This window comes from Anabrus simplex, chromosome 6 (genome assembly GCF_040414725.1).
Source record: "Anabrus simplex isolate iqAnaSimp1 chromosome 6, ASM4041472v1, whole genome shotgun sequence".
Classification (NCBI taxonomy): domain Eukaryota; kingdom Metazoa; phylum Arthropoda; class Insecta; order Orthoptera; family Tettigoniidae; genus Anabrus; species Anabrus simplex.
Window position 1 is genome coordinate 60908353 of NC_090270.1, and position 14306 is coordinate 60922658.

Consider the following 14306-nt stretch of genomic DNA (forward strand, 5'->3'; position numbering starts at 1 on the left):
ACTTGATTCAATCTCACTTACCATAACCATCATGGGAGAATGCACATCCTAAATACTTGAAATGATCTACCTGTTCCAGCTTTGTATTCCCAACCTGACATTAAATTCTCTTAGGTTTCTTACCTACTGACATGACTTTAGCCTTGGAATGGCTAATTTTCTTTTCTTACACTGGTGGTATTAGCTTTGCGAGCCCTAAGGAGTCTTTCAATTTCACGCCCTTCATGGCCCTTGTCTTTCTTTGGCTGATACCTTTATTTTTTGAAGTGTCAAGACACCTTCCAAATTTTCCCTCTGATTAGTGTTAATAGAGGATGGTTGCCCAGTTGTAATTCCTCTTAAAACAATCACCACCACCACAACCATCACCACCAAACAAAAGAAGTCTAGCGCAAGTAGCTGAAGTGGAAGCAACATAAAATTCAACTGGGAATAAGAATCATTATTCATTCAGCTTACTGTTCCTATGTCTAATAATTTAATGCATTTCTTTTTTTAATTTTAAAATGAACCAAATCTTAAAGATACAAAATTGTGCACAAATATGCCAAATCAATAGACATATGACTTTTGAAGACAAAAAGGTTATGAGAAGCAGAATATGATGAGAAACTGATGATGATCAGAGAAGTATAAAACTGAGATCTCACCTTGTAATTGCGCAGATAGTGATTCCTGTTGCTGCTGACATTTATCTGACTTCTGCTGCAGTTCTTGTAGTTGAAGTTGGAAAAAATAAATTACCACACCAATGAAGACAACTATTCCAAGGTATACAAAGAGACGGCCTTTAGTGCCACGAGCAAAACGTGGTGTACTCATCTCCAATTACTTCTGTATACTTGATTCAAAGCATGATTAACTGAAAATAAAAGTAATGGTAGACAAATAACTTATCCGCACAGTTTAAAATATGTCTAAAACTAACCACTCCTACTTCAACTACAGAAAGTCCTTGGAAATCAATGCATCATAGTGAAAGCATGTCATGCATTATAGGTCAAGCTGCAATCACTTTTTACAGTTAACTAAACTTACTTTCAACGTTATAATGCCTATACTTAATCTCCCCACACCCTACAACACTTAGCCTCTATTATATGACTACAGCTGAATAAAATAATAAATATTCCCCAAAAACATGATTATTTACATTGACAGTTCCTAACTAAAAACAATACAAAAAAAAGGGGCGGGGGTAAAAAAAGTCTGAAAGTATCAAAACGTATATTTCCAACTCTTACCACATACGAACTAGCAAATCCTTTTATATTCTTCGAGAGCAGCAACACTCAAATTTATAGATCGAAGATGCTGACGATCCTCCTTTTTCATCATTTCCCAAGATAGAAAATATTCAAACTTCCACCAGTATTAACAAATTTAGGGCAAATAATAATAATGCCGGTATTCAATAAAAGTCTACTACAATAAACGGAAATATCATTATATTTTCAGAAAAATTCCAGGTCAACACAGTATAGGAAAACAATGTTTATCGAATGAAATCATTTCATATATTTCGTTCAAGCCACACAAATAAGAAATATACGAGTCATGTCGCATACTTACACAAAATGTGTTACTCGGGAATGGAATTTGAAAGTGTAATTAAAAACTGCAAACAAGTACTTTTCATGGATAAGTTCAACCTTGCTTTCAGATACATTGATGTGTTGTCAAGTTAAGTCTGGTGAAACTACTCTGGAGAAGGGTCGGCGACAGAACGTTGATACCAACATATTGTTAATTTTCTACTTGTGATGTTCTCACGTATCTCACCCAATCGTTATTATTTGTCAAAGAATTTTCAATAAACAACAAAAGCGTATCTTTCTAATCATAAATTACATATTGTAAGCTGCCAATTCAATAAATTTACCCTTTCTTGTAAATTGGTAATGTTTGCAGATTTGGAACACAAGAGAGTCTCGATATGCGCTAATATGTTGCATTCTCTGACCTCTGCTGTTGCTATAACCATGCCAATATTGCCAAATTCTCTTTGCATGCCAACTGCCGAGCTTTTCCCTTTGGCTAATGCCTGTGAAAGCTGCTGCATGGTGTCAGTGACGTGTTTGTTATTTGGTGATTTTTCTCTCTAAAAGAAAGATAACACTTCTTTGAGTGATTAGCCGCAACTAGTGTCACCACGCATCTCTGGCTGTAAATATCGTACTTGGATCTCGAATCCGTCTCCACAGGGAGCCTTAAGCAAGTAACCAGTACTTATAGTAGACCTATCATTAATGACAGCATTGGCCTTTGGTCATAGAGGTCCCGAGTTCGATTCCCGGTAGGGTCGGGATGTTTTAACCACATTGGTTAATTTCGCTGACACGGGGGCTGGGTGTATGTGTTGTCTTCATCATCATTTCTTCCTCATCACGACGCGCAGGTCGTCTGCGGGAGTCAAATCAAAAGACCTGCACCTGGCGAGCCGAACATGTCCTCGGACATTCCTGGCACTAAAAGCCATACGCCATTTCGTTTTCATTAATTGCTACTTCAAGACAAGTGACTGTAAACAGTGAATATGTTCGCACTGTTTAGATTTTTTTTTTTTTTAATGTACGGTATTGTATAATATAATTGAACAGGTCCTCCTCATACACCTCACCAAATACAGTAGAGACAATACGCGACACTTCCGGATCTTTAGCCTTGCTAAAATGGGAGCAGTGTTGCCAACACTATTCTCGTTTTATAAGCTAGACCATCATCCAATATAAGCTAGAAAAAGCTAAATCATAACTAGAAAAAGTTAAAAAATAAGCCAAACTTCTGTAGCACTGCTTACCGGATAGGCAATTAAATTGTGCTTTGTTCTGTTCAATTAGCAAATTACTATAACTGCACACCATGCACTTTTAATTGTGTATACTGAGCTAGTCTTGGCAGACTGGTTTTAGACACAAAAAATGATAAATAAATATCTTCCTTTTTTTTCTCTCCACAAAAAGATGGGAGAGACAGTCTATACAATTTTTTGCAGAGTACAGACCCAGCGATTGCGTGAAAGGTTTATCACTAGTCTAAGAATATGTAAATACAAAGTATCATTTTAGTTATAGCATTAACGTTTAGTGGACCTCTAATTTTCAATTCATTAATTGCATTTTGCCAAGCAACGGAATTCTTAATATTGGAAAGTTAAAAATAATATGTTTACAAATTAGTACATTTCTGTGATGGAAACTAAATAAAACATAATACAAAAGGTAATATTTGCAATAAATTAAAGAACTTGCTGATGAAGTCAGTGTACTGTATAATTTGGAATGCCGTAAATCGAGATATTAATTCCTCCTAGAAAACGTAGATGGGATCATAAATAATGCAAGATATATTTTAAGGTAAAAAACCTAAAAGTATGGGGAGGACATACAATCTGGTAATTCTACACTGAAGACTAGGAATAACACAGGTTCAGTTATATTTTAACGAAATTATTTGTATTACAGTTACCTGATTTATAAGTGAAGTTCTAGGAGATCCTCAGGATCACTGTCTGAATTTTCGGGGAACAGAAGTGACAGAGCAGCATCTTCCTCACTTGCTTCTGCAGAACTCTGCTGTGAAGTACCAGCACGAGGTTTAATGCCACTTGGATCACCCCTATAAGCAGCTGCTGTCCCTACTTTGCGTAACACCTCCGGGGGAAACTGGTAGTTTTTGCAACACTTCCCAATGCGACGAAGCCCTGCTCTAATTGCTGCAATAGAGTTTAGTAATTCTGTTCCCATCCTATTTCGTAACTTATTTTTTACGATGTTCATCATACTAAACAGTCTCTCCACTTCAGCATTGGACCAAGGCAGCACAAGTAGACACGTTGCAACGTCAGCTAATTCTTGAAAGGGATTAATACCTGAAGCATCTCTATAATTAGTCACCTCGTGCCTGAAACGTAATGTTACCGATGTTTCTTTCCATTTTACCGTTGTTAAGTTATGCCACTGAAAATCAGCTTTCGTGTTTTTTTCAGCGGGGATATTTAGATATCTCATTACTGGAATGAGAGATTCCTTCACTACGCGCAAAGAATTTGCAACCGAAAACGTAGATATAGTTTTCAAAACTTTAACATTTTCCGGAAGCCTTGCTTGCAGCTCTCCGTGTAGCTTTGTCAAGAAAATGATGCATCTCTTCCGGAATTCTTTTTCTTCCTCAGGAGATAATTTCAATCCTCGCAGTTTTTCCTCCACCTGGTAACCTAAGTAGGCATGCCAGTCTACGCAAGACTCAAGGTTATCAGTAAGGAAGTCTTTCCTACACGTTGGAAGCACGAATCTTCTTCCTATGCCCTCTACTAAAATTGCTAGATCTTCTAGTAATTTAGATGGGTCTGCCACTTGAGATTCAAACGATTAATTTACCCTTTGAACATCACCCAAAATTGGTCGAAGAAACAGGAGATATGCAAGATTCTTCTCATCAGCATACATAGCATGCAATAATGAGGCAGTATAGTCCCGCTCTTTAGTTTTAGCTATGCTAAACATAGTCTTGAGTTCAAGCCATTGCTCAGTTAATCTAACAACAGCACTTTCAATTGAAAGCCACCGGGTCTGGCATACCTGAACAATTTTGTTGGGTTGATGACCTTCATTTATGGCAGCGTACAAAGCTTTGTATGTACCCTGACGTAGAGCTGAGTGGGCAAACCAGTTGTAAGTTTCTCGAATGAGAAAATCGAGGTTTGTAGGAAGACAATCTGCAGCTGAAGAAATTGCCAGCTGCAGTGAATGGCATATGCAACGTATCATTACAAGCCCTGGACATTCCTTGCGCAATTTGGCATAAACCCCGTTATCGACACCAATCCCTTTTAAATTGCCTATGTTTAACTGTTTATCTCTTAATGTTTTCAGCACACAAGCGGTGATAGATTCAGAATCGCAGCCGTGTAGTTCGGAAAAAGATAGAAATGTGGATGTCAGTCCTCCAGTCTTAACACCAAAATACAGAATTGCTATCCCCAAGATTTTAGTGACACTGATGTCGTTAGACTCATCAATAATTATGCTAAAAGGCCCACTGCCTATATCTTCTAGCAAAAGCTTCTCGAAGTGGGGACCCAAAACAAATTTTATTAAAGCACTGCACTTTGTTCTATGCAGCTGGAGGTTTGCTGCAGTAGTAGACCACACATCTCGTGGGATAAGAGGGTCGAGACCCAATCCCGTGAGCAATTTTAGCCCTTCGGCCTTTCGGGCCTTGAGTGCAACTTTCGATGAGTTTTCTAACAAGACTGCATAGGTGTTATGAGGTGGTACTATTGATAACGGAATCGCACTGGTCAGGATGTGACCTGCACCCCGGAGGGTGGATTTAATTTAGGAGAGACTTTGGTCGCTTGTGGAGAAGACCATCAGTATCATAGTTACCCAGGTTGGATATGAGTGGGTTTGGGTTGGAGTTCAGGTTGTAGTAGAATCTTTGTGCAGAGATCAGAATTCTGGTGTAAACTTCATCAATATGAAGGTCATTATGTATATCGCGATTCCGTTCGTACCACTGCGCACCACTGATCATGCGAAGAGCACGATTTTGAAAGCGCTGAACTTTGTTTAGGTGCGTTTTGGCTGCGATCCCCCAGACAGGACTGGCATACTCAAGGATTGGCCGTATGGAGGTTTTGTACAGCAGGAGCCTGTTTTCTAGGTTGAGCCCATTATCGGCTTTCATTAGAGGTATGCTGCAGTTGGACTATCATTAAATTTTGATTTTCACAGTTCGCCAAGGTCATCAATACTCAGTATCGACGAATGGCATGCTACAAAAAGTGAGAGAGACGCTTCAGCACTCCCTACACTTTCATAATCTCTACTTGGTGCAACGAACTGATCTAATTTTCTAGATGAGCTAAATGCACTACATGCTGTGATATGTTTTTTCGTTTTAGCATGTTGAACAAGATCACTATGTTTTGCGTTAAAAATAGCCTTGCAGAATTTACACCTGGCTTTGTTTTTGTCACCGGGAACCTCTAAAAGCCATTCTCGAAAAGCAGGATCTGTAAGCCACTCTTTCCGAAAATGCTGCTGATATTTCGGAGGCATTTCACAAGAATATAGGCAGACTGATGACGATAATAATAACTTAATAATAATAATAATAACACTAATAATACTGCACAGCTAAATGAACACTCACTAGCACAAATTCAACCCGCACGTGGAACTATATAGAGTTTCAAAACGCAAATGAAGAGCCAAAAGGAGTAACAAGCCGTTGTATACTATCGCTAGAATTAGCTAGGCCACGTCACCCCGCACTCTCAGAACATGACCAAATATGAAATATGGTGATGCATTTTCGTCTTATTCTACAACGTACCCATATATGGAGTTGCATTTCCACATCTGTGAGAATTAGGGAGGAGTTATCTAGTCGTGTGTCATTACATAGGTAAAGGAAATCTTACGAAGCAGTAGATATTGGTCAGATATATTCAAGTGTTGTGAGGTCATCGGGCGATAAGGATGAGCAGGGAAAGGCACATCCCATGCTCCCGCTGGGACGGGGGTGATTCACGTACCATGTCCAAGCGACGATAGCTATATAGTTCCGCTGTTGCTATCACATCAATGACATCATACGAGAAACAAACACAAGGAGAGAGTAAACCTTCCTTCATAACTGGGTGAATACCACCACCAAGTCACATGAGGCAAATTGGATGAAATAAGCTAGATTTAGCGGGGAAAAGGCTACAGCGGGAATCTTGATTTTTTGCCGCTAAACGTTGGTTTAAATACGCTAGATTTAGCTTGAAAAAAGCTAAATTGGCAACACTGAATGGGAGACAATTCGACGGTGGCGCTCCTGGTGACTTGACCTGAAAAAATCGCGCTAAATTCAAATATCAATTGAAATGTATATACGGAAATGGATAAATAAATTACGTCTAGAAAGAAAGTGTTATTGAGATATTAACTTCGAAGTTGTTAAAGCAATTCTGGATAAATGAATGAAGAATTATATAAAAGGTTATTATTCAAAGACTGAAATTAGACATATAAACAAGATGTGAAATGGACTGCTGTGAAATGGCTTGATCTTTCATTTATGCATTACTTTTTTAGCTTTAGCATTCCTGCCTGAACTCTTACGGTTGGATTTGTCTTTTTTTTCTCATTTAAAAACATTGTATCATCACATTAAGACACTTGTCAATAAAAATATCAGCACATTCCTTACACATATGATGCAATGAATTAACATTTAACAGCTGGACAATTTTCCTCTTAACATGAAGCCTACTAACGGAAAGAAAATCTATAAAATCCCGGCTTTAATCTGAGAAGAAGGATAAAAGAAAGAAAAGTATGAACATGTTGTCAATAGTGATGCTTTGAGGAATATTTACGTACAATTAGAGTAAAAATGTAACATATCCTTGGCTGTATAGTCGAGGATTTTTAAAGTCGCTGGCCTGGAAATGATCTGAACAGATCTTATAATTCGTATATAAGCGTAACGTCCCTTCTTTCTTGTACACCTTATCCAAATCACTTCTGTAACATTTCAAAACCCACAGATCACACCTACAACACCACATCGGTATTGAAGGTTAACTGCTGCACTATACAATAAAATATGCATATTACATTTTAAGCCAGTTAATATATGGGTCGAGCAGGTCAGAAGATTATGAAGTACTATAAAAATCTCTGTCACTGGAAGAATATGTATGCAAACACAATTTTACTTACATTTTCTTGTCACGAGGGAACCTGAAGAACGACTGCGCATTCTTCTCTACTTCATAGTTACTGCAGCCAAACACAGCACATACCTTTCCCCTCATGTTGAGAGGAGATATCAAGGAATGACACACGCTACTATTTAATTATGTCAACTCATTGAAAACGCATACATAACACCAAAAACTTCACACAAAAATACACGTGCTCTTATGACAGAATCAGTAGTTTTCAGGTCTACTCACTAGAGAGAGCTCCAATAGCAGTCCCTCGATATCTCACTCAGTGTCGCGTATTGTCTCTACTGTATTTGACCTCACTGAAGTATATGAACTTATTCACATGTGAATTAATTTTAGGCCTACTCACCGAGCTCGATAGCTGCAGTCGCTTAAGTGCGGCCAGTATCCAGTAATCGGGAGATAGTGGGTTCGAGCCCCACTGTCGGCAGCCCTGAAGATGGTTTTCCGTGGTTTCCCATTTTCACACCAGGCAAATGCCGGGGCTGTACCTTAATTAAGGCCATGGCCGGTTCCTTCCACTTCCTAGGCCTTTCCTCTCCCATCATCGCCATAAGACATATCTGTGTCGGTGCGACGTAAAACAAAATATTTAAAGAAAAATAGGCCTACTCTTTATTATAAGAAACATAGAGTTGAGGGTACTGAAAAAAATTACGGTAGGCTATATTATAACATTTAGAAATGTCATAAATAACAAAATGATAATGCATGATTAACCATGTTTTTCTTTCATTCTGAGTGTAGGTCAAGAGAGCAATAGAGGTGGCAGAAAAGTAACATTATAGTTATTGTTGAATTGTTCTTTAGATCTCGTTCCTAATCGCCTGTACTTCAGCTGAATTGGTCTACTGTCGACCGAAATGGCTCAAGTAGCTACTTACATTCCTATTGGTCAATGCAAAGAGAATGTAATGTCATTGCCATCAATGCTGATAATTAGATTGTGTTACCAACCCTGGCTGAATAAAAGCACAAACTTAAAACATCATGTAAACGAAAGAATGTCAAAAATACACATCAGCAGTGATTTAATATAATACTTACGTTAATGCAGGGCTTACGCCCCCAGACCCACTTTACTTGGTCACAGCCCAATGATTTTTGTCACTAACCGGACCTAACCAATCCAGACCAGTCGCTTTCTCACTGACCCGAAATATAAATTAATTCATCTTTTCTACACTGTTCAACATAAAATGCGCTACTATTGCCCTACAGAATGCTAGAGACCTAAAAGTCGCTTCATGGTCCTAACGTGGGGGCTCTTGACCCTAGACCCCCTTTGTTTGGTCACAGGCCAATAGTTTTGTCACTAACCGGACCTAACCAATCCAGACACTAATCTCTTTGTCACTAACCGGACCTAACCCATCCAGACCATTCGCTTTCTCACTGACCCGAAATATAAATTAATTCAGTTTTTCCACACTGTCCAATATAGAATGCGCTGCTATCAGTCCAGTGTCACTAGTCTTAGTTCCCAAATGAACAGGTTGACAGCATTGTTAGACCACCCGAGCACGTACCCACGTCCTCAACGAGAAGGCCCCAAGAAATGAACAAACGACAGTTATTCCGAGCGCAGTTGAATGAAGTGAGTATTGGTTGATACAGCGTCAACTATTGATATTACCGGGATGATGCTCACTGTCCAAAGGGGTCCTAAATCCAGCTCACTAGCCCCTCATTACTAATCACTGGTAAAGCAGAACCATGGTGTTCCTCCTATAGTGTTAATGTAGGCTCAAGATGCTCCTCACATGGTGGTACTAATCACAGGGAATGTAGACCCATGGTATGTCACCACTCACAGGTAACACAGATCCGTGTGTTCCTCACATAAGGGTACTACTTAACAAGCAACGCAGACCCATGATATTCCTCATTTAGTGGGACTAATCACGGGTGGTATTCCCGTGGTGTTCCTCACGTAGTTGAACTAATCACAGAACGTGTATACTCATGGTGTTGCTCACATAGTGGTACTAATCATAGGCAATGTCGCCCCACAGTGTATCACACATGATGGTACCACACACAGGTAACACAGACCCATTGTGTTCCTCACATAAAGGTACTATTCACAGGCATTGCATAACCATGATGGTCCATACATAGTGGTACTCATCACGGGCAATGCACAATCCCATGGTGTTCCTCACATAGTGGTGCGAATCACAGGCAACGCAGAACCATTGTGCTCCTCATAGTTTTACTACTCACAGGTAACGCAGACCCATTCTGAATACAGGCAAACCATTGCAATTCAGCACGGTGCACGCTTGCTCCTCCCACACGGACACCAGTTCATGATGCCAAGTGCTTGCTTCCTCACCTTGGTGGAATGCACACAATACTAATCACAGGCAGTGCCCAGACCCATGGTGTTCCTCACATAATGGTACCAATCGCAAATAACGTCGATCCATGGTGTCCCCCCACTTAATGGTACTAATCACAAGTAATCTCATGGTTCCAATTCCATCATTCCTTGGTCGCCCCTTTTAGTCACCTCTTACGACAGGCAGGAGATACAGTGGGTGTATTCTTTGTCTGCATCTCCCACCCACAGGGGGGTGTCAACCTTTTAGTCGCCTCATACAGCAGGCAGGGGATACCGTGGGTGTAGGCCTATTCTTCGTCTGCGTCCCCCCCTCCCACGCAGGTGTGATCTTTATGTATCCAGTGGTTATGCTGTAACTCAAGACAGTGAAATACGTAAATTCTTTTGTTTTTTAAATCAGTTTGTATTGGGTAGAATAACATGAATCAATAGCTGGCCGGTACAGGGAAAGCTGTGGGGCCGCTGTTTCACGGGAGACACAGAACACCTTGTGGTTACGTACAGTATCAGACTGACCTCTCCCCTGTTTCCTACCATGTTGTTTCTTGCATGTTCATCCTGGCCTTGTATCCTACAAGTGAATGGAATTCCGATGTTGTGGTTCTTCACCTAACATAAACATGTCTTCTTATCGTCTCCTTCAACGTGTTGGCGAGAGCAGATTCTTGTTATAGATTCCTCCGAGACCTCTGTTGATTGAATTTGAGCTTTACATGACCGCAAGTGAAAAACGGTTTCTTATTTATCAACAAACAGCTGAATGCCTTGGAATATCACTTCAGTCTGTAAAAAAACGTGATAGAGAATAAAGAAAATGACTGCAAGGATAACAATGAAGAATCTCCCAGGCTCGCAGAGAACACCGCCTTTCTGAAGGGATTCAAGTCCAGGCAGTTTTAGTCAGTCTCGAAAGTTCTGATTCTGAAAGCTATTGGCATGAATTAAAAATGATGCTGATATTTCTGGTGATGAACTGTAAGCTTACTGAAACCACTGCATATATTGTAAATACCGTAGACATATGCAAATAAAACATGCAAACTTATATGAAAATAACAACATCAAAGCATTTTTAAAGCTTAGCATTAATAACATTCTTCGCACAAATTGGAAGTTCAGTTTTTTAATTTACTTTTTTAGGTTTTTTTAAGCTTTGCTTGGTGTGTGAGAAGGTCGTGTAGTTGTCCGTGAATCTCAAAACTTTAAAGAATACCAAAATATAGTTGGCAGCTTGGCCAAACTTTGGCAAATAAACACAAATCATTCAAATGTGGAAAAGTACAAATAAGGTGATTACTTTGTTTGTCCAGGGTGAACAAACATATCCAACAGACGTAAGTTATTGAAAATCTAGGTCGAAGTATTCAAACAATGCAGATCAACATAGAAGGACTAAGCAGATCAAAGTGTCAGTTTTTATCAAAACTATCTCTGGAAAGCAATACTGATGTCATTGCTTTACAGGAAACTCACATAGCAAATGATGATTAATTGCATACCAGAGGTAAAATATCAGGTTATGAACTTCTAGGTGTCTGACTCCATGGCTAAATGGTCAACATGCTGGCCTTTGGTCACAGAGGTCCCGGGTTCGATTCCCAGAAGAGTCGGGAATTTTAACCATCATTGGTTAATTTCGCTGGCACAGGGACTGGGTGTATGTGTCGTTTCATCATCATTTCATCTTCATCATGATGTGCAGGTCACCTACGGGCGTCAAATCAAAAGACCTGCACCTGGCGAGCCGAACATGTCCTCAGACTCTCCCGGCACTAAAAGCCATACATGATTTTCAACTTCTAGGTCCAGCATTCCATCATGAATATGGAACTGCAACATATGTATGAAATACAGTAGAGTATGCCTCCCTGATATCCACAAGCACAAGAAATGATGTTCATTCCATTGTAATCAAGATAAGAGATGTTACAGTCATCAATATCTATAAACCTCCTGCTTCCACATGGCCAGCACATGTCATTCAACCATACCCTCACCCAGCTGTCTATCTAGGTAGTAATAATAATAATAATAATAATAATAATAATAATAATAATAATAATAATAATAATAATAATAATAATAATAATAATAATAATAATAATAATTTTGTGCGGCTATTTCTAGCCGGGTGCAGTCCTTGTAAGGCAGACCCTCTGATGAGGGTGGGCGGCATCTGCCATGCGTAGGTAACTGCGTGTTATTGTGGTGGAGGATAGTTTTTTGTGTGGGGTGTTAGTTGCAGGGATGTTGGGGACAGCACAAACACCCAGCCCCCGAGCCACTGCAATTCACCAATGAAGGTTAAAATCCCCGACCCGGCCGGGAACTGAACCTGGGACCCTCTGAACCGAAGGCCAGTACACTGACCATTCAGATAACGAGTCTGACTCTATCTAGGTAATTTTAACAGCCATCATGAGCAATGGGGATATTCTGTGACTGATTCCAATGGTGACACTTTGAATTCTTGGGTTGAAGAGTAAGATTTCTATCTTCTTTATGACTCTAAAGATCGGCGTACTTTCAGATCAGCTGCTTGGAGGAGAGAGTATAATCCTCATTTACGCTATGTGTCTACCGACTACAACACTGTACTTCTACCAATCATACCAAGAGCTCTCCCTGTTTTTCCCCATAGCCAACATCGACCCATTGTAGTGGAAATTGAAATTGAAGTTCCAGTAGTGTCCTCAGTTCCTCAGTCCATGCTGGAACTTTCAGAGAGCAAATTGGATTGGCTGTGCTGAACACCTTGATAAGTGCCTAGGATAGATTCCGCCTGTAAAAGACAACTACGAGAGAGATTTATTGGTGCTAAAAAAGCACAGCAAAGAACTTCATAGTGTGCCATTACACTACTCCAAAAGCGAAATTTCAATCGAGTTGGTGTAAACGCAATTACTCACAGTGAAGTTCAGCAGAATGAATAACCTTGTAATATGTCACAGGAATTCAGAATGACGCAATATCAAAAGTTATAATCATGATGGCAGTGAGAAAGACAAAAACTGGGGACTCGGATTATTAAGAAACTCGACACTGTAGAAAGGATTTAAAAAAATGACTGACTATCTTCGCAAGAAGACGTGGCGCGAATAAGTGGTAAGCTGATTCTAAAGAAAAGTATCAATAAGAGAAGAAAATTTGAGGAAAGAACATATTAGCTACAAGAAAATGTCAAAATAATGCCTAATATATCAATATATATTCATAAAACATGTTACATCTAATTAAAACATTCAACGAGATTTGGAAGTGTCTAAGACACCAATAGTATATCAACCAGAGAAACAATAGTTTGGGACAACTCAATATTACTGCAAGAAAGTTTATAACGCAAATCCCATACAGCACATATACTGAATTTACAGCAGACATTTTGGAATTCTGAGATAAAATTAGGGACCAAACAAAGAAGTTTTAAAAGAATTATAATTGTTACAATAGAAGGCTTTGATTGTAATCACAACAGCTGATCTCACATATGTTTTTCTGCATTTCTGTAACTGAAGAAGACGAGACGATGATGAATCTATAAGAAGATGGGCAGCGGACTACCTGGAGTGACCTGAGCTGAACCGTGATGGCCAACACCGCAGTTGACATCTGCAGAACCAGCCACACAGTACAATGATCGCTCCCGACAATGCAGAATGAATGAGACATAAATTATCCCAGAAGCGAAGGAAAAGAGGTTTCTTAAATAAAAACATGTAATTTAGTAGATGTTATTTAGAGTAGTTCATTTGTAATTAAAGTCTTGTTATTGTGTCATTCTAAGCTTCAAAATAAGCTTAAATATGTTAGATTCTCGTGAGTGATTTCTCGGTAGATCGATATAAAGAGAGTAGATAGTGTTCTAAAGCAATTTAACTAAACCCCAATTCTCAAGAAAAATGGGATATTCTCTCCAAGTAATGCTGTAGGAGATGAGAAGTTTTGACAAGAAGAGTATTTTATGACGCTGTAGTTTCCAAGTGTTAGATTAATATAAATGTAGGCGATGTAGGTTGATAAGGCATGAAGGAAATACATGGCTATTATAAGATACGATGTCACAAGTTATGGAAATGTCAACAGACAGAAGAGATATTGATACGATTTGAGAAGACATTGATCCGATGGTGAGAATATACAAGAAGAAAATTACATATGCATCAAGAGAGGTTAATTGTGAAGAGTTGAGAATAATAAGAAGAGATATGAATTGAAATAAATATTGAC

General features: G+C 39.2%; 1 protein-coding gene across 5 annotated transcripts in view; it reads right to left on the bottom strand.

Annotated features, from left to right (window-relative positions):
• The window catches only part of LOC136876093 (Golgi integral membrane protein 4), a 227440-nt gene extending 225694 nt beyond the window's left edge, over positions 1–1746 (bottom strand). For 3 of the 5 annotated variants that reach the window (XM_067149753.2, XM_067149750.2, XM_067149752.2), the window contains exons 1-2: positions 1573–1729; positions 651–862 (exon numbers count right to left, since the gene is read on the bottom strand). In XM_067149753.2, the coding sequence (XP_067005854.2) occupies positions 651–822 (172 nt within the window). In that variant the 5' untranslated portion in view covers positions 823–862; positions 1573–1729. Of the gene's footprint in view, positions 1–650; positions 863–1244; positions 1426–1572 lie in introns of all 5 variants that reach the window. The other 2 variants (XM_067149751.2, XM_067149754.2) reach the window with 2 other exon arrangements.
• Between the last annotated feature and the right edge of the window lie 12560 nt (positions 1747–14306).